This window comes from Nicotiana tabacum, chromosome 17 (genome assembly GCF_000715075.1).
Source record: "Nicotiana tabacum cultivar K326 chromosome 17, ASM71507v2, whole genome shotgun sequence".
In the NCBI taxonomy this organism is placed as follows: domain Eukaryota; kingdom Viridiplantae; phylum Streptophyta; class Magnoliopsida; order Solanales; family Solanaceae; genus Nicotiana; species Nicotiana tabacum.
Window position 1 is genome coordinate 91241416 of NC_134096.1, and position 18802 is coordinate 91260217.

The following is an 18802-nucleotide window of genomic DNA, read 5'->3' on the forward strand; positions in this document are numbered from 1 at the left end:
AAACATATAGTTTCAATTTGAATATGAGGAATATCAACATGTCTTCATTAGGATGGCTAATAGATCATCATCGATTTCATAGTATATGCCTACAAAAAAGTAGTAGTTACAAGATACTTAATAGTTACTAACATAAAAAAAAATCAATTTTTATGTATAAATTATAGTTGCATGTAATTCCAACTTATGAGTCCTTTAACACAAGAATATTAGTTGATTGTATATATACAAGTGAAACAAAAATGTATCACTCTGCTATTACTTACAATTAGAATAACGTCAAAATATAAAACTGTATGAGTGGACCAATAATGCAGAGAAAATTAGGAGATTTATAAGTAGAAAAAGAAATTTTAGCATTCTTCGCAATCAAAAAAGAGAATGACACAAGGCATCAAATTAGGTAAAGTCAAAGTCCCAGGGGCAACATTTTGCTATAGAATTACGAAGAATATGATGGCTGATCTTTACACAAATAGCCAGCCATAATCATTGTTTATTTTTTTTAGCCATATATATAGATTATACATTGATTATACACATATAATACATAAATTATGCATATATTATACCTCCACCGGCTATTTTTAGTTTAAGTATTTGGATGGACGGTTATTTGGGTTAAATCTTCTAATACTTTTGTAAATTTTGACAGCATTGTTCATTTCTCAGCCAAGTGAATAATCTACTACGTCTTTGATTATGAGCATGCACCACTACTGAAAGATTCCAAACGGCTGCTATATAATACCATGAATAAGAACAATAGTTGTTGACCAGGTAAAAGAAAAGCATAGATGAACCAAATACTTCTCTCTCAGACAACACATCGAATCAGTTGTTACTATTTAGAGCTAACTGCAATAATTCATACACCAAATGATCCATGAGAAATACAATAATTGATTTTAATTAGATGAGTGGTTCTACATATATAAACAACAAATATTAACCGCACATAAAGACAAAATCTTGTTCAAGGTTCAACTATGCTTCCAACATCTAATAACAGCCTAGGTGACATTCTTAGAAAACCTGGAAGATTAATGTGCCCCCGAAAAAATTAACGAGCGAAACTTTCTGAATCTATTTGCACGCAAACGCTCTAATCATTGACCACCAAATACCTGTAAAAGGTGAAGAGCAAATTCCATCAAAAGATAAGCAAGTTTTCAGCAAGAGGTGATTCGGGTTTTTTTGGGGGGGTTAAGGTACCAAGAGGTGATCGGGGTGGGTAGAAAGGTGGGAAGGGGACTTACTCCGGCCAAAATGTCCTTAGACAGCCTTGGCTTGATTTTCCCAGCTTCATCTGCCACAGGTTTTTTCTGTGGAAATTGCCGTATCACCTTTGGCTCAAACTGTTCACTTGGGAGATTAGAAATTTCCCCAGATTCTTGTTGGACCTTTTGCCTCTGAAAAGATGCACAGTTGAAAGTATAGGATCATATTACTCAACCATGAAAGACAGATAGCATAAGGTACATAAAACCCTATGCTAAAACAGAGCACAAGCCTATAAGTAAATTACTGAATACTATTCGGAGCGTGGAGAAGATGGTAACAGTTGCTTCTCCATTCCCTCTCTTTTTCGCCCACTAATACATATCCTTATTATCTTTTGTTTTGACAAAAGAAACTTCTAAAGACCTATTGATATCTTAGCAATCTACACTATAAGCTGTTGATGAAAAACTTACAGAACAAAAGGACCGAAAAAGGTATAGAAAAATGGACCCACAGCGTGATTGCCTCAAGTTCTAGCAACTATTTAAAGCTATGTTGCACGGACTCTCCAAAATGATGCCGCACCGGTGTCGGATCCTCCAAAATAACACTATTTTTGGAAGATCCGACACACACCCGCCAACATTTTCGGAGAGTTCGAGCAACATAGATTTAAAGTTAAACATACAATGAAAACATTAAGAATGAAACTCAAGAGGAAGGCAGACTGAGATGATAAATACGAAATTCAATCAAGGGAGTTCAAAAACCCACTCCAAATGAATTCATTAAAATGACTCACTGACCTTCTTTATTCGTTCTTCAATAGAACTTAAAGCACGGGACTTATCAACTTGTGTAAGGTAGAAATCACGCTCCCTTGTAGCAGCAGAAAGCTCCAAAGCTAGTTTCTGCTCGTGAACTGCATGCCTTTTTGCTGCAAAAATATTTGAAACACATCAGCTAAGTTGTGAAAAGAGATTAAAGGATGCAGCATTACCAAATAAATTAAAAAGAACATCATACCAATTTCATCAGTAATATCATCCCATTTGATTTTAGACAAGTACTTGATATTCCAAATGTCATAATAGAATGCTGATCTCTTCCTTCCACCTATAGGAGCAGAAAATTTGGCGGTAAAGAAAATAACATTTTATGGCCACTGAAAATACAAGAAAAGCAGAAGTTAAAAGCTGATCTGAAGAACATAAACAAGGATATTGTTAAGACACAAATGGAAAAAGCAGCAAATCCACATTAGCTTAATTGTAATAGAAGGCAATCTTTTGCCCAACGTATGATTAATTGGTGTTTCCACTCAGAAATGTGTAAAAAACAAGCACACGTAACAAGTCACTACTCGGAAAGAAATAATGCCAAACTTCCTCCAACATTCATGATGTTACCCTATGGACCAAAAGAAAAGAATCAAGATATCGCGTTATCGTACCTATTTGTTGACCATTTAACATATTTGCAACCCTCTTGGCAACACTCTTTTTCATAAATTCAACCCACCTACATATATAGATGATAGTTTAATGACTTTCGGTAACAAATGTCATAATCTTGCAGATGCAAGATGCAGTATTCATCATTTTAATGAAGGATAAAAATAAGAGATAAGCTGATATCTTCATCAAAGAAACCTCAATATGAAGCATACCCTTCTGAAAATGCTTGCCCTCGGAATCCACCTGCCCGTTTCCGATTCATTTGAGAAGCAGCAGCTGGAAGCAAGGTAAATTAATACGGACAACTAAGCAGAGGGAAGGGGGAAACTGCTGCATAATGAAGCATTTAACCAATAATGAAGATATTAGAGCATAAACAAGGAACTCAACCAACCTTCAGGTACAAGATAAATCCTCTGAATTTCTCCAAACTGAGAAAGAACCTGACGAAGTTTCACGTGGTCCATACGAGGCGGTACTCTACGCACGTGACAAACTCCACGCTTTTCACCCTTCACAGCTTCTTTAAGTGACTTTTTCTTCTTTTTAACTTTTCGTACTTCTGTTTTAGCTTCATCTTCCCTCTGATCGTCTTCACATGCTGGACTTGTTTTTTCAACCTCCAATTCTTCTTCGCCCATTTACTGACAAATTACACCACTGTAGGGGGAAAATAGTGTTTGAATAACAGATAAAATTCTGCTACATTTTGGAATTAGTCGACAAAGCTACAAGTATAATTTTCAATGTATTTAAGAGGCATACCAGCAGGTTAGTAGATTACCCCACCACCACCACCACCACCTTAAGGACAGCTACAAGAGATTGACAACCACATTCATCTAGTAATATTAGAATTCAGCAAATACTCTGTAGCTCAGAAGAACAAAATAAACAACAGATTTAAAAAATAATAGGAATGTTACTCCACTAATATCTAACTATTTATGTACCTAAAAAAAAGACAATATCCAACTATCGTAAGTATTTTTAGGTTATCTATTGATGCTAGGGGCGAGCATTCGGTCAGTTTGGCTCAGTTTTGAAATGTTCAGAACTGAGCCGGTTTTTCGGTTTGGTAAAAATTAAAAACGAAACCAAACTGAAATTAACTCATTTCAGTTTGGTTCTATGAAATTCGGTTCAGTTTACTTTGGTGCGGTTTCTCGGGTTTGAACTTCTTGATTTGGCATTTTTTCTGACCAAAAAATTGGCTACCATCATCGATGCATAGAGAGAAAAATGAGTCAGATATTAAGCTTTAGCTAATTTTGCAAACATAAACAAAGTCTAAGAGCACCCAAATGAGCTGGACAATGAAGTTCCAAAATGGAGACAAGTAAAATGACCCAAACAAAGAAACGGCCCTTGTGATCTTTCTAGTAAAAGAAACTAAAGCCAGATAAGATTTTTTTTAAAAAATGAGTCAGATGAGACTTTTACAGAAACATGTATATTGTTAGACCAGCAATTATTACCTCTTCTGTGGCTGCAATGTGATTGGGTGAATGGATGATATAGTTCAGGATTTGTAACTTATAAATGTGATAGATAGAAATCAAAGAGAAAGCAAGTAAGGGTTCTTTTAATTTTCAAGGTAGTGAAATATCTATGGTTTTCCTGAAGACTCCACTCGGCAACACAATTTGAAAAGCCCAAAATCGAAATCCAGACCGTCAGCAACTCAGCAGCAAATGGTGGAAGACAGCCTAGCCTTGTTATTATGGATTTTGGTACTTTTGATTCTGTAGGCTGAGTAGTGACTATGACCAACGGGCTAAGGATAATTGGATTAACATTTAATTGGGTTATGAATGTGCTAAAGCTAAGGTTCATTGTGTAAATTCTTAATTTCAGTTGTCGGTTAACCCAAAATTTCTGATTCCCCAAACTGAAAACGAACTGATCGTTTAAAAAAATTAAAATATCAACACGAGAACAAAAAAAAAACGAAAATTTGAGTTCGATTGAGTTCTCTGTTTTCACCGAATTATGACGATCCCGAACTGAAGCTATTCTACAATAGGTCTATGTCGAGAAGCTATATTTAGTTCAACCGAAAATCGAGACATCTTGGGATTTCAATCTTAATTTCAGAAATAATAGAGAACACGCAAATTGGAAAAAAAAAAAAAAAAGAGCAGACTAACTGATTGAACTCGCAACCAATAATTAAAGCCTGCTTACAGCGAAAAGGTATATTGGAAAAGACCTAGATGGAAAAACCGAAACTGTACAGCAAAAGAGCTGTGGTGAAGAAGCTTGTAGTGAGCTGTGCTTTTTTTACACAAAAAGCATTAAAATCAGGAAAGATAGAAAGATTAAGACGACGGGAACGTACAAGAAGATTCCGCCGATGAAGAAGAGCAACTTTCGCCGCCGGAGAGGAAGATGAAGGAGGCGCAACTTCTGGGATGACACTCAAGACTGGCGGGATGAGAAGTTTCTGGAATATCATGGGCCAATCCCTTATATTTCACCTGAAAGACTAGCAGTAATTTGGGCTTGTGAGTTTTAAATCAGGAACAAAACTTAAGTGTAAGAGGCCCAATATTAAATCCCTATTTCTTGGGATCTTTACACAAATAGCCGGTTATATTAATTGTTTACTTTTTCTAACTATAAACATAGATTATATATTGAATATACATAATTATACATATATAATAGATAAATTATGCATATATTATATTTTTATCGGCTATATTTAATTTAAGTGATTGGGTGAGCGGCTATTTGGGTTAATTCTTCCTATTTTTCTTCTAACTTCTCAAAAGGAAAAGTAATGGGAATACTCATGTGGCAAAAGATAATTACACAAAAATACTTATTTGAAAAGGTTACAACAATTCATATATATTTAGGTATGTACGTTGTATACTTTCCCATTCATATGTTGTATGCATCACCAATATTTAACAGTAAGAATCAACTATTCAACTATTATATATTCGTCTTTCGGAGTAAACAATTCACATTATTATATATAACGTACAAAACTATGTTGTGTAATTTTTTAATAGACGAATTTGTAAATGGGTAGAGGCGTATAATTTTTTTATCCTACCCGGATAATCCTGTAAAAATCTCCCGATCAACATATAAGCTCGATTATATGCTTCCCTTAGTAATATACTAACAAGCAACTAAATTGACAAAAGAAACACGATATTTGGTATTTGAATTTGAGAGTCGTGTATTCTCTTTTAAAGGGAAAAGAAAATGTCACATTAACAAATCTCTATTTAGTGAGCACAAGAATGAAGTTTCGGGATAGTTAGAAACAAAAGGGGAAAAACAGTGAAGAATACCGCTTAAATCCAAGCATAGTAATTTTTGCAGATTTAGACTTTGCAACTCAGACTTCTGTACAGGAACTCGAACATTTGAAACTTCTCTTTAATTTATCCTTTTATTGGGAACGTACATAGAAATAGATTTTATGTTGCAACATGAACCTTTAAGGACTTGGAGAAAAGTTAATTGAATTTAATGTAATCATTTTAAGAAGTAACTTTTGATAGATGTCAATGAGATTAACAGTTCTGCAAATCAATTAAGAACAAAAACCATTTATCCTCTTAATATAAATACTCTTGTAGTACTTATTTACGAATCTTATGTGAATCTTGTATAATAAACCAAACTCACTCCTAAGACATTGGCACTACACAGACCATATCCCACAGCTTGGTGTTTATACATTCTCTAAGCATTACGTAGTCAAGAAAAAGTATGACTAGCAGGTTGCAAATAAATACCATTACCTCCATAACAATGTCAATTAATCTATATATCTGGTCGACCCGGGTACATGAGCAAATGGCCTAAATTATGGAATAACAGGAAAAGGCAGACATTCTAGGGTACAAAAAGAACCCAATGGTTCAGGGCAATGTAGCTGCTGTACGGCCTCAATCTTCTGTCTACGGTCGTCCAGCTCCCACACCAAACCTCTTTCTCAGATTATTGTAGGTTCGAGAAACTAGTTGCAGTCTTGGATCATCAGCTGGTATCTCCCGAACCTGAAATGCACAGAAATTACCAAAAATTATGACCACATACATTAGAATGGAAGTGCCCTATTTCCAGATGCATCTCCGCTGGAGAAGTCATTAATTTTGAATAATCACAAAATAATGGTGGACTATAGCTCACTGGTTTTGCATCATTCTATTTCAACCTTTCAACAAAATCAAATTGAAAGAATGCAAGTACATCCAGTTTACTGCTGATCCAGACAAACCATAAGATATGAATATACTTTGGGATGAATCCTAATCGGTTATCTGGTAGACTTGTAAAAAAAAGATACTTGGAATTCTTGGTTGTCAATAGTAAGAGCAGCAAAGGACTTTGTCTACAGCATCTAAGAGCTGCTTGCAATCTACAAACCTTAGCATTATCTAATAATTGCCCTTTCCTCACGTGATGGAAGCACCAATGGATTCGCCATCAAGTAACGAAAACTCACCTTCAAGCCGTCGTAATACGCTTGAACAGCAGGAAATGTTGGTATAATTTTACGAGCTTGCATCATGTCCCATATCAGATTGGCAGTAGTATATCCACCAGTCTGCAAACAGTTAAGAAATAAAATAACTCGACATATGTGCTACTGTGATGAGAAAAGAGAAATGTAAAAGAAAGGTAAGGGCTAAAAGTTTTTCCTTTTCTGCCTTCCCACCTTTTCACCCGCAGCAACAAGAAGGAGATCACTTCCCATTTTAGGACTCAGGAAGAAGTTCCTGGAGTTCATGTTTACCTGCACAAGTGAGAAAGTTTATCAGATGGAATCCACTCTTACATAACGAGAAATTGTTATAACATAATCAAACACACCATACCAGTGTCTCTTGAGCGAGTTGCATCCCGTCAGGAGTGTAACCGACCATTGCTCCCTCAACAAGTGTCTACAGCCAAATAAAAGTTGAGAATTGAGAATCAGCAAAGAGAAGATTCCAACTCAACTAATTACTTCTATAAGCACACATAAATTGGGGTAAGGTCTGCCTCTCTACTCCCTCGGGGTAGGGGTAAGGTATGCGTAAACTCTACCCTCCCCGACCCCACTTGTGGAATTTTATTGGGTTGTTGTTGTTGTTGTAAGCACACATAAATTGGCTTTCTGCAGGCGTTCTGCCTCATAGCAGAAAATCCACTAAACGAGAGCATGCCTGAGTTAAGATGACAGCTGCAGGAAGATACACTAGAGTAACAAGTCCTTTAACAGGTGGTGTTATGTTGTGATAGAACACCAACTTTATGGGGCAGATTTTTTTATTTTTTTTTGGGGATAAGTTGATGGATTTCATAGAAGGCATCAAGAAGATGCAAAATTCAGAATTTTCAGAGCAAAGGAATAGAAAAAGAAAAAGACAATGTTAGCTCTGTTACAAAAGGTTAGAATGAAGACACTGGTATGATGTGTTTGATTAGAGCTAACATTGTCTTTTTTGGAACATAATCAAACACACCATACCTAAATGTATTTTGGAACTTACCACATATAATTCAATCATAGGTGGTTTTCCCGAACTCATGTAGTCCTCAAAAAGTTTACGACCACGTTGCAGATCCCCAGAATGAAGATAACACCTGCACAAGCACAAAATCAAAACACATGGAGGCGAATCAAAGAGATGAAATATAGACTGAAATTCTCTAATTTCCAACAACATACAGAGAACTGCAGCTGACACTTTCCCGTCACATGTACGATTTGAAATACCATTGATATTTTTAAGTTTTCAGTAACTTGTGTTTATTGGATCAGGGATGTAAACAGTTTTCACTTCCCTTCCAACTAGACCAAACAACAGGACAGGAGGGATCAGGGATGTCAAATCAAAGTAAATCAATTAAGCCACCACTCGCTTCCCCTTCTCCTCCCCACTTGCTTGAGCCAACTGTGGTTACTTGGAACTCGTCCATGAAGTAAAATACCAATTATGGATATGATTCCCGAGAAATACTTAAGCCATCCCTATACGAACACGTCTGTCCAAGAACATCTTTTCCATTTGGCAAGAGCTCCTTTCTATAGTATTATCTCTTGGTAACGGTGTCTCTCTTACTTATAGATATTGAAAGAGGAAGAGGAAATATTATGGATTAAAAGTTAGTGGTTTTCATCTTGATTGGCTTGAAATTCTTAGATCAAAAGCTCAATGTCCAAGGAGATATCCAGAGAAGGGTTTCTGAATTTTGTATACTGCTTGTTTGCAGAGTTTGCTCTTTTTGTGGAAATAAAATATGCGCTCTAATGAAAGTCCGCCGGTTATGTTCAAGTGCCAGTTGAACAACACCATCAGAGTCATAACATATGAAGCTTAATGCCTCCTTGAAGGAAACTATGAAAAACTTTAGAATTATCATCACAGAGCCTAATAATATTTGGACCACCTGTCTCATCCAACGTTAAGAACCTTTTAGATTGAACACAGCATCTCTGGCAACCAACTCTGACAAACTTCATGGTGCAATTACATTATGCGTGACTTAATAATTTAATGCTTTGACTAAAAGTCCCCTATCTCCCTTTTTAATTGCTTAAGTCCTATACAGAGTTTTAATCTCTCCTCTGTGTGGATTGTGAGATTTATAATACTCTAACCCTTTTAACCAAATTATAGAGTTAAACAGTTGGAAGGAGGACGCAATACAATACCTCATGGTTTCCATCAAAATGAACACATCAGGTGTTTTACCGTCCTTGCTAAGCATCTCAAGAAGTGCATCGATCGCCTGCCATGAAGAAGAAACATAAGATCAAATAGAGATTGACAAATTATTAAGGATGACCATGCTTCATAGATAAACTCAAAAGATGGCAGTAGGTAGATACTTAAAGCACAAAGGCTTAATGTAGCTATGCAATCACTGACAATAATGTTAAGACCAACTTAACAAGGATTGTTATCTTCCTTCACTAAAGAAACTCATAAGCACCACTTGGACCTCTAGCATTCCTTCAATTTTAACAACATGACCTTTATCACAAAATGGTATGGAAATGCATTATCAAGTACTGTAAGGACAAGGCTCGGGCAATTGATGTTCATTGTGACTTACACTCTCAAGACAGAGAAAGGGAAACTGTCACTTTCATAAGGCTATGGTGCAACTCACGTCATAACATTTGTGATTTAATTGTTTCAATAAAATGTTTGTTTACTTGTCAAAGACTTAGGAGGGAAATACTACATTCAACCTTGATCTGATCCCTAACAATACTGACTCTGCTTATACTATTAAGAGATTTATGATCCATTGGTGTCATTATAACTTAAAAGTGCACAACACCTGACACCATACTAAGGTTTTCTTCAAAAGATTGAATTCAATATTCAAACAAGGCTTATTTCAATTCTTTTTTTCTCTCATAGAAAGAATCCCTGCAAAGGACTTGCTGATATAAAGACTAGACAAGATAAATTCTGAGTGCTAGGCTTTGAAAGTATTAAACTTACTTCACGTTCAAGCAATTAAACAATGTTCGGTCTATCTCAAAACTCAGTTATTTAAGACACTTGCTGAATCTGAGGTGTGCCTTGGGTTTGGGGGGGGGGGGGGCTGCTAGAGCCTGAGTCTAGTTGGATTGGAACATCTAAATTAAATGAATGCCAAGTGTATGACAGGATACTTTACAGGAAGAATTAACAGAAATATTTGGGCCATATCTATTAAAAAAACTGAATCACAACTAATGATCTTGTCAGTGGATGTCAAATATGGTACCTCCACATTTTTTAGGTCTGCACAGGAATGAAATGCAACATGATAAACGGTGAATTCCCTATTTAAAAATCCACCACGCCGGAAAACAAACTCAGCAGTTGGGATATTGTAAAGTTCTTCTTCAGACATGCCCATCATGGATCTTACTGGAATGTCACTAGGTGCTTCAACTGCTGACCAACCCTTGGACTGCTCAACTAGCTCAAGAATCTTCTCCGGAAAATAACAAAATAAAATAAGTTAATAAACCAAGAAAATGGAAAATTTGTAAAAGCACATGGATGCACTTGTTACTCACCTTGGAAGCTACATCATCAGTGACAGGTTCCTTATTCTTGTGAGCAGCTATAAGTCCAGCATAGCAGAATTTATTAAGACCAAGACCAGCAGCAGTCATGTCCCTAACAATTGCATACCTGCAATGTTGGAAGGGCAGCCAATCAGATGCCGGAGCAAACGAATATTATGAATCCAACAGAAAAATAAACCACGTAACATCATGTTTTGGAAAGATTGGATAAAAGTTGACACTGAAACATCAACAAGGAGAGCAGAGAAGTTTTGGCGCTGCAAGAAACTTTATGGTTCTGCATCCAGTAGCTTGCTATAGCATATTAATCAAATATTGTTTTCACTGAATAAGCAGATTCTTTCAGTCAAATGAACTCTAATTGTATCAAGGTGTTATGCCGTGTAACTACTAATAATTTGCTGCATTCCAGACTATCCACTACATGATGGATCTAATCGTACAACTAACTAAACAGACATTGACATATGCCTTCAAATATACGCACGACCAATTGTGTAGTAGCAATAGATACAGTTGCAACCAGCGAGCAGCTTTCTTACACTCTGTCTACCCGACCAGCAGCTGCACACGCATTGAGGAGACAGATATAGGTCTGTCCAGTAGGCTTGACTTCAAATCTCTTCATTTCTTCCAAAAGCTACTTACAAAGAAGAAAAACATCAGTAATTATTTCAATGAACCATATCATTGCTGATAATTTCAGGCAAAATGAAGCAGAATAACACTGCAAGACAGAGTAAGGATACATACCCTTACTGCTTGTTCCGAATTTTTACATTTTCCACATGTAGATATCATGAAATTGTACAAAGCAACCTGTGATATTGGAAGAAGAACAACAACCCTCGTTGTTATAATAACTTCAAGGCTGGGTATAAATTACATACAAATCAACGGTAAAGGATATTAGCTGCTGTAGTTGTAGAGGTATCACTTAAGCCTAACTATCGTTAACTGAGGTGCAGTCAGCTTAACTGTAGCCAGCCGAAGTAGTAAGTCAATTGTTGTAGTTAGATGGAGTTAGTATTTAGTTATATGTAGTTAGTTACTTGTATAAATAGGCTTTGTAATTAACTGTACTGTGGTTATGCATTCATTTTGGAGAGCTTACAGAGAAAGCTAAGAAATTCTCCCCAATTCTCTCTCTCCCTCTCTCTCTCTCTCTCTCTCTAGTCTCTTTCTCACTTCATTTCGTGTACACTCTTGTTGATAATTCAGTGATTCAACAAATATGTAAACTCTATACAAATATGAAAAGCAAGCATAGGAAGGAGACATACATCAGGGACCAAGCCCATGGCTTTCATTTCGTCACGGAAAAAGAAAGCGTCTTGCAAGCGAGCACCTTTCATTGTCCCAATAAGAAGTGAATGAAATGTATCTCTCTCTGGCTTTACACCATCCAGCATCATGTCATCATAAACATCCCTCAACAAATAATGCCTAATTCACATTCATACATAAAAATGAACCGTAATTCAAATCAATCAATTACGCCTTAATCAATTGGAGTAATTATATAAAAAATTACCTTCGCTGAGCAGTAAGAGAGCTAATAACAGTGCTGTATTCAGCCTCATTGTTAGCGTAGTTTCTCTTGGCGTACTCTTCCGGTGTAGCCGCGAAGTATCGACGCCCTATAGTTCGAATCAGTAGATTTCTGGGTCCTGAAAAACGATTTTGGAGAAACAACAAATTCGTTAATAGTTATAGGAGTATCATTTTATTAAACAGCAAAATATATGAAGAAAATGGAGATTGAGTTTTTGAGAAGAGTACCAGAGAGGGTTCGGAGGAGTTTCATGGCTGCAGCATCAACTGAGAACTATGAGTGTCGACTTACTATTGGAGAAAGTGTGCATCTCAATTAAACCCTGGGACTCGAGGTTTTGGAGCAAGATGCCTACGTGGCATTCGTATAGAGGTGAGGTTCCACGATTCTGCGCCCCCTATGGCTTTCCTCGACTTGGTTACCGGGGCGGGCAAACCCGGGTCACGTTAAACTAAACTTAAGCAATATTTTTTAAATTTTTTTGTCCCCAGCTAACAATTAGCATTAGATGTATGACATATTCTTGGTTGTATCTCATTACCCTCAAAATGGGATAACAATTGAATTTGTAAGTGATTTTAAGGATATGCGGATTAACTTGATACAAAGTGATAATTTAGATTGCAATTGAAATAAATAATGATAAAGTAAATGCAAATTACACGAATTGGACAATTTCAGCCTTGGAATGTTAGCCACCCTCGAGCCGAATGCACTTCGATCGGTATCAAGACACAAAAAATTAAAAGCTTAAAAAGAATAATAATAATATATTACTTTGGAATACGTATTACAATGTGCTAAATGAATTATCAAACCCCTTTTATATAATAGAGGAATCCTACTTTATGTACAATTCTATAAAAGGTAAAAAATCTCTTAATTTGCTGATTGTCGGTTCCTTATTGATACGTACCGAGATTTCCGCCATAATATCCGACCGATTACGAATATTTTGGTCTTCTGTTATGCTAACAATGTTTCGGGCTAAGATCGATTTCGGGATCACGGCCTCGATATTCTCGAAGGCATGCGTTCCAACCCCCGGTTCTAGCCCGGTGGGACTTGGGGTCGATCTTCAGTCCTTTATTGCCATGTTCCGAACCTAAACTACCATGTCGTAGGCGAGCTTGATTTCGACCGTATACAGATAGTCCCCTCGTTTTTCGGAGAGTAGATGACGAGAAACGACATGAGCTTCCGATTCTTACTTCGATACCCCGCGACAGAAATGACAAAACAAACGAAACGTTTGATCAGACAAGTCTTAATGGCATTAAATGCATGTCAGCCGTCGGTCGTCCATTACTGGATGTGAACAGCCACTGAAATACTATAAATACCTCTTCCTTTGTTCATTCCAACTTTACATTCAAACCTTTTACCCTCGTACTTTCAAAATTTCAATACTTTCTAGCAGTTATACTTTGGTCATTTGAGATCATTTGCAAGAACCCTTGTTCATTTCCATCTCAAACCATCAAGTGTACTCCTTTAACTTCCTCACTTTCCTCATTTTCCCTCTATTTTCAAAGAAATGGCGAAGACTTCAAAAATCGTTCCCCAAAAAGAAATTCCTACCCCGCGGTCGGCTACCGAGGAGACCTTTTCGCGTACTACTGTCGAGGAACTAGTACCGGACCCCCCCATTGAAAATGTTCATCCCTGGAGGATGCTCGGTAACCGTCGATTTCAAGGTTGAAAAACCTTCCCCCGTACAAGGCCGGTGTGAGGAGGTCTCAAGATACATATGCTCGATCACCGAAGAAGTCCTCCCTACAGTAAAAAAAGGATTACAATTGGGTTGATAAGCACGTGGTGGTTCCCGGACCCAGTGAAGACATCACCACCCACGTCAAGGGATACTTAAGTGTTTACAATTATCCTTTTACGTTGGCCCATTGGATCTGGTCATCATCGACTTCTGCAAAAGATACGAGGTTGTAAGGACACATAAAAATTTAAACTAAAATCTCGGGGTTTCGTGGCGCCAAGATAGATTCCTACGTTATTATAGTATAAATTCTTTGCGGCGAGCTTGCTCGCCGCGGTTCAGACTTTTTGGAGTGAACAGTACCCTACGAACTTAGAGAAAAATATTTAGCAGAAGAACGCATTTCTGCGGCCTATTATGTGACCGCATAATCACTCTGCGGACCGCATAATGGCCGCAGAGTGAAGCAGAAAGTTTGGCCAATTTGAGGTCAGCTTTGCGGTCGATTATGCGACCGCATAATCGATATGCGGACCGCATATTGGTCGCATAATTCCTCTTGGGTTTCTACGGAGGGAGTTCTGCGGTGCATTATGCGACCGCAGAACAAGTATGCGGACCGCATACTGGTCGCATACCTGTGCCGAAAGTTGAGGCCCCTGAGGGCCATTTCTGCGGTCACTTTGCGGACTGCATAACCATTATGCGGTCACATATGCAACCGCAGATCTGTGTCGGGACTCCTAATTTCTAATTTTTTTTTACCCGACCCTGTGTCGATATAACATATGCCATAGTCTATTTTGAGCTCATTTTCTGAAACTATAGAGTGAGAGATGGAGCCTTAGAGTGAGAAAGTGATCCTCATCAATTATTCTTCAATTCTTGCTTGAAACTTTGAAGATTATCAAGGAAAGCAACCTAGGCCTCCATCCTAGAGGTAAGAATCTACACCCTAGCCCTAAATTTTGAAACTTATACTGAAAATGAGTAATTAATAAGATGGTCCATGGGTATAAGGGTTGTTTATCTTGCATGTATGTGTGATAAAGAGTGTGGGGAGAAAGTGAGCTAGAACCATGAATATTTTCCTAATTCTGGGTTCAATTTGTATATTGCTAAAATAGATTAAGGTTGCTAAGGGTTCCGGATAATTGTAGAGTCTAAAGAAGCGCAATTGAGGTATGTATGGCTAACTCTCTTTTTCCTAGAATCGAACTCTTGGTGTCCAAATAATTGGTGTAAGTTCTGACTTGATCATACTAGAATTGTTTGCCTTAGTATGTTGGGTTGGAAGATTCATGTTCCCTAATTCTTTTAGATGTTTACCATGTCATCATGCTACTTGAGAACGTTATTATGATTTTCCAAGTTCCTTCCCTTTTATGTGTAATGCCTTATGTGATGATACTTATCGACATGAATGATGATGTTATTTGAACGGATAAAAAGGGAAAGACTTGAATTGTAAAATGTTCCCAAGTGCCAAGAACTACTTAATAAATGAGGTTGTTTGTGCCATGTAATGAAAGATGGGAAAGAAATGTGAATTGAGTGAACAATTGAAAGAGGTTATGTCTCAAGTGAGATGGCCTAGCTGATCGGGCCGAGATCGGACATTATGCTGTACACATGGTGGCATTTGTGTTGGAACTATTGATTTACATTATGGATATGGATATGTCTCACATGAGATGGCTTAGCCGGTCGGGCCGAGACCGAACTCCGTGTAAAATCACGGTGGCATTGTGAGTTGTGGCATTTGGCACTAAGATTATTAACCTAAAAAGATGGAAAGATTGAATCGGAAACTATGTGATCCTTACTTGGTGTTTCTGTGTATTTATGTGAAGCACTTATTGATTATTATGATTATCTTCTCCTCGTTTCACTGTTCATTCTACTAAGATTTATGTTTGCCTTACATACTAGTACTATTCGACAGTACTAACGTCCCTTTTACCGGGGGCGCTACATCTTTGAATGGATGTAGGCAGTTCCATCGCAGATAGCTCTGATCGCAGACATCGCTGATTGCAGATAGTGGTGTCATCACAGCAGTCTTGGTGAGCCTCATTTCCTCCTGGGGTCATGTAGTCCTTCTTTTGTAGAAGTTTTCACATTTTGAGGTATAGCTGGGGGCCTTGTTGCCGGCATTGTCATGTTGGTCTTTTGTATCATTAGAGGCTCTGTAGACGTTTATGTGGGTCGTGTATGGGTATCGGAGTGGTCACTGGACTAAGTTGTATTTTAGAAACTTAACTATGGCATAATGTATATAATGAAAAATGGACTCGCAACATTTATTTATTTATATAACTGATCTCTCCCTTGTTTAACAAATGGTGATGCGTTCCCTTTTTGGATTATGAATGAGTCGGGTAGGGAAGGTCAAATAGGCTTGCTCGACCGGGTTCACTTGATTGAGCGCCGGTCGCGCTCCCCGAGGTTGGGGTGTGATAGAGGTATGCCTCGATCAAATTCACCCCCCATTCTAGAGGATCGTGATCCTTCTTCGGTTCTTCGTGAGCAAGATCGATGGATGCTCGTTCACCGTTGACCACCTTATGCGCCTATACAGTCCCCGAATCTTTCGGGAGGGACTGATCAAGCTTGCGCGTTGGGCTAGTAAAGCCTCATTCTCGAGTATTGATGAAGATCGGGATCGAGACTGGCTAGGCCGTTTTGTCCGAGTGAGGACCTCAGACTTGATTCCAGCTGATCGCATGTCGTTCCCCGAGAAGTGGAATATATCACATAAGTAAAATTTCGCTTACAAAATTTTATTTCACACTTTTTTCCTTCCTTCTTATCGGTGCTTTGTGGTGGTGAAGCTGTCACTCGGGTACCGAATGTAGTCCCTCGACACAAGGAGTGGGTCGAGGGCATCGTGCTACAAAGGCCATATTCCGAGCGCTCATGGCGCGAACTTGCGAAGGGTCGGTGGGAGGCCCTTTTCTCACGGTGAGATTCTTTTCTCGAGTATGCAATATTTGGGTTTCTCTCGTGTCATTAAGTTCTTACTTGTTTCATTTCCTTTTGTAGGTTTACCCAAGGACGTCACACTAAAGCCTCCATCCGGTAGCGAAGACTTACCTACCGAGTCCCCTGCTCCAAGACAGGCCGAAGAGAAGAAAAGAAAGAGGGCTCCGAGCTCGGAGAAGAAGAAAACAAAAGGAAGGCTGGTGCACAAGTCTAAAGAAAGCACCAGCGCTCGAGCACCATCTTCGGACTCACTCTACCGGTTGAGTGACGAATGCGAAGAAGAAGATGAAGCCTTCAATCTGATGGCCCGCGTGTCGTCGTGACTCGAAGGGCAAGGGGCCTCCGAATCGGAGAGAGGCGAGGCCGATCTACCTCAAGTTAGGGAGGCCGGCGAGGAGGCAGTAGTCGAAGCTTCCCGGGATGTGGGCGATGCCTCAAAGGAAGCACATGGTGTGATAGACATCACCGATTCACCCTCGTTCACTGAGTCCATGTATAACGAGGCTCAGACGGTGAAGGAACGTCCCAGCGAGGGGGCCCGTGGATGACCCCTTTCACATCTTTTTTAATGGCATGGATACTACCGCCATGGAGGACGTCACCGGATTGGGTGACTTGGAGGTGCCGAAGAAAAGTCCATCTTCGGGAACAAGCGAGCCTTCCTCAAGCCCGAAACTGATCAACCGGTTCCCAGCTCTGAGTGTGGATCCTGACCGGAAATGATCGATCGTCTTCTCTGTTCCGGAGGATGCCCTGGTCCTATCTTCTCCTGTAGGGGTGGTCAGCTACCTTCGGTGTCTGGTGACCGAGGAAGACCAAGCTAGGATAAACGAGGTAGACGCGTCTTGTCTGTTCAATGAAGCACAACGGGCGATAAACCGGGTAAATTCAAATATCTCTTGATGACTATAATTTGTACTTAGACTAATTTATAGATAATCCTAACATTTTTCTTTGTGTATGTAGGCCTCGGTGCTTCATTATGAGACTTTTCTCCGATATCGGGATGAGCTGAACCAACTTGAGATCGAGGTCCGAGGGTTCATTGAGAAGAGAGATACTTACAAACTTCTCAGCGAGCAACGCGAAGGGGAGGCTAAGAGCCTCCGAGCTGAGCAGGAGGTGGCTCGGAAGGAGCATGCCGACCTGGTCGAGCAGGTAAAAATATTTGAGGTTAGTGATGACGAGCTAGACTCGGCGACTAATGGTCAGAATCCGAAAGTCCAACAGAAAATCGACTGGATCGCCCAACTTCAAAATGAGATAGATGTTGTCAATGCCGAGACCGATGAATGGAGAGGCAGGATGGACCGTATGGCCTCGGAAAAAGAGTCTGCTCGGGCGCAGCTGACTACGGCTAAGACCCAGCTTCGAGTGGGAAAGGAAAAGGCCAAGGTGCTGGCCAAATAGTTTGAGGAGCTCCAGTCTCAACTAAGTGCGGCAGTCTCTGATCGAGAAAATCTTGCCAAGATGCTAGAAACGGCCAAGTCGGTGGTCTTGGTGGTTAAAGCCGATGCCGATGAGATGGTGGCCCAATATAAGGCCGATGCCGAGGCAGCCCAGGATCGAACGAAGGATATCGTCGAGCATGCGAAGTGGCAATCCCGAAGGAAGGACCTCGAGGAGATTCATGCTCGGAATTTCGACTTGTCGGCCGAAATCGAGAGTGTTAAGGGGCTCGAAGCCGAGGTCAATAAGTTGGCTTATCCCAAGGATGAAGAAGGCTCCGAGGGTCCGAGCGGATCCGGGGGTGGAGGAGACTCCGAAAACCCTGGCGACGAGGCAGGCTCAAGTGAAGACCGGGTCATTTAAGTGCC

The 18802-nt window shown here is 39.2% G+C and overlaps 2 protein-coding genes across 5 annotated transcripts; both read right to left on the minus strand.

Annotated features, from left to right (window-relative positions):
- Positions 1 to 817: 817 nt before the first annotated feature.
- Positions 818 to 5152, minus strand: LOC107794512 (pre-rRNA-processing protein ESF2-like). 4 transcript variants are annotated; one of them, XM_016617011.2, is made up of 9 exons: positions 5023 to 5152; positions 3447 to 3496; positions 3076 to 3341; positions 2894 to 2957; positions 2678 to 2745; positions 2251 to 2340; positions 2031 to 2161; positions 1260 to 1412; positions 818 to 1127 (listed from the first exon to the last, which is right to left on the minus strand). In XM_016617011.2, the coding sequence occupies exons 3-9, from the start codon at positions 3320 to 3322 to the stop codon at positions 1110 to 1112; spliced, it is 771 nt and encodes a 256-aa protein (XP_016472497.1). In that variant the 5' UTR covers positions 3323 to 3341; positions 3447 to 3496; positions 5023 to 5152; the 3' UTR covers positions 818 to 1109. The 4 variants fall into 4 exon arrangements, with proteins under 4 accessions (XP_016472497.1, XP_075090703.1, XP_075090705.1 ...); XM_075234602.1 differs by having other exon boundaries at positions 3447 to 3523; positions 5023 to 5118; XM_075234604.1 differs by lacking the exon at positions 3447 to 3496 and having other exon boundaries at positions 5023 to 5146.
- Positions 5153 to 6417: 1265 nt separating this feature from the next.
- Positions 6418 to 12671, minus strand: LOC107794513 (pentatricopeptide repeat-containing protein At4g35850, mitochondrial-like). Its single transcript, XM_016617012.2, has 13 exons — positions 12514 to 12671; positions 12266 to 12401; positions 12015 to 12177; positions 11485 to 11550; positions 11274 to 11371; positions 10720 to 10837; positions 10422 to 10631; positions 9352 to 9428; positions 8186 to 8279; positions 7529 to 7594; positions 7369 to 7446; positions 7156 to 7257; positions 6418 to 6706 (listed from the first exon to the last, which is right to left on the minus strand). Exons 1-13 carry the CDS (start codon positions 12536 to 12538, stop codon positions 6608 to 6610), a joined length of 1332 nt encoding a protein of 443 aa, XP_016472498.1. The 5' UTR covers positions 12539 to 12671; the 3' UTR covers positions 6418 to 6607.
- Between the last annotated feature and the right edge of the window lie 6131 nt (positions 12672 to 18802).

Coding starts and splice junctions, on each gene's coding strand:
- LOC107794512 (XM_016617011.2), bottom strand. CDS start 3,322: ATGGGCGAAGAAGAATTGGAGGTTGAAAAAACAAGTCCAGCATGTGAA. Junction 2,958..3,075: donor GATTTATCTTGTACCTGAAG/GTTGGTTGAGTT, acceptor CCTTGCTTCCAG/CTGCTGCTTCTCAAATGAAT. Junction 2,341..2,677: donor GTTAAATGGTCAACAAATAG/GTACGATAACGC, acceptor CTGCTCCTATAG/GTGGAAGGAAGAGATCAGCA.
- LOC107794513 (XM_016617012.2), bottom strand. CDS start 12,538: ATGAAACTCCTCCGAACCCTCTCTG. Junction 11,372..11,484: donor ATTCGGAACAAGCAGTAAGG/GTATGTATCCTT, acceptor CTTTGTAAGTAG/CTTTTGGAAGAAATGAAGAG. Junction 9,429..10,421: donor CAGACCTAAAAAATGTGGAG/GTACCATATTTG, acceptor TCTTCATGGCAG/GCGATCGATGCACTTCTTGA.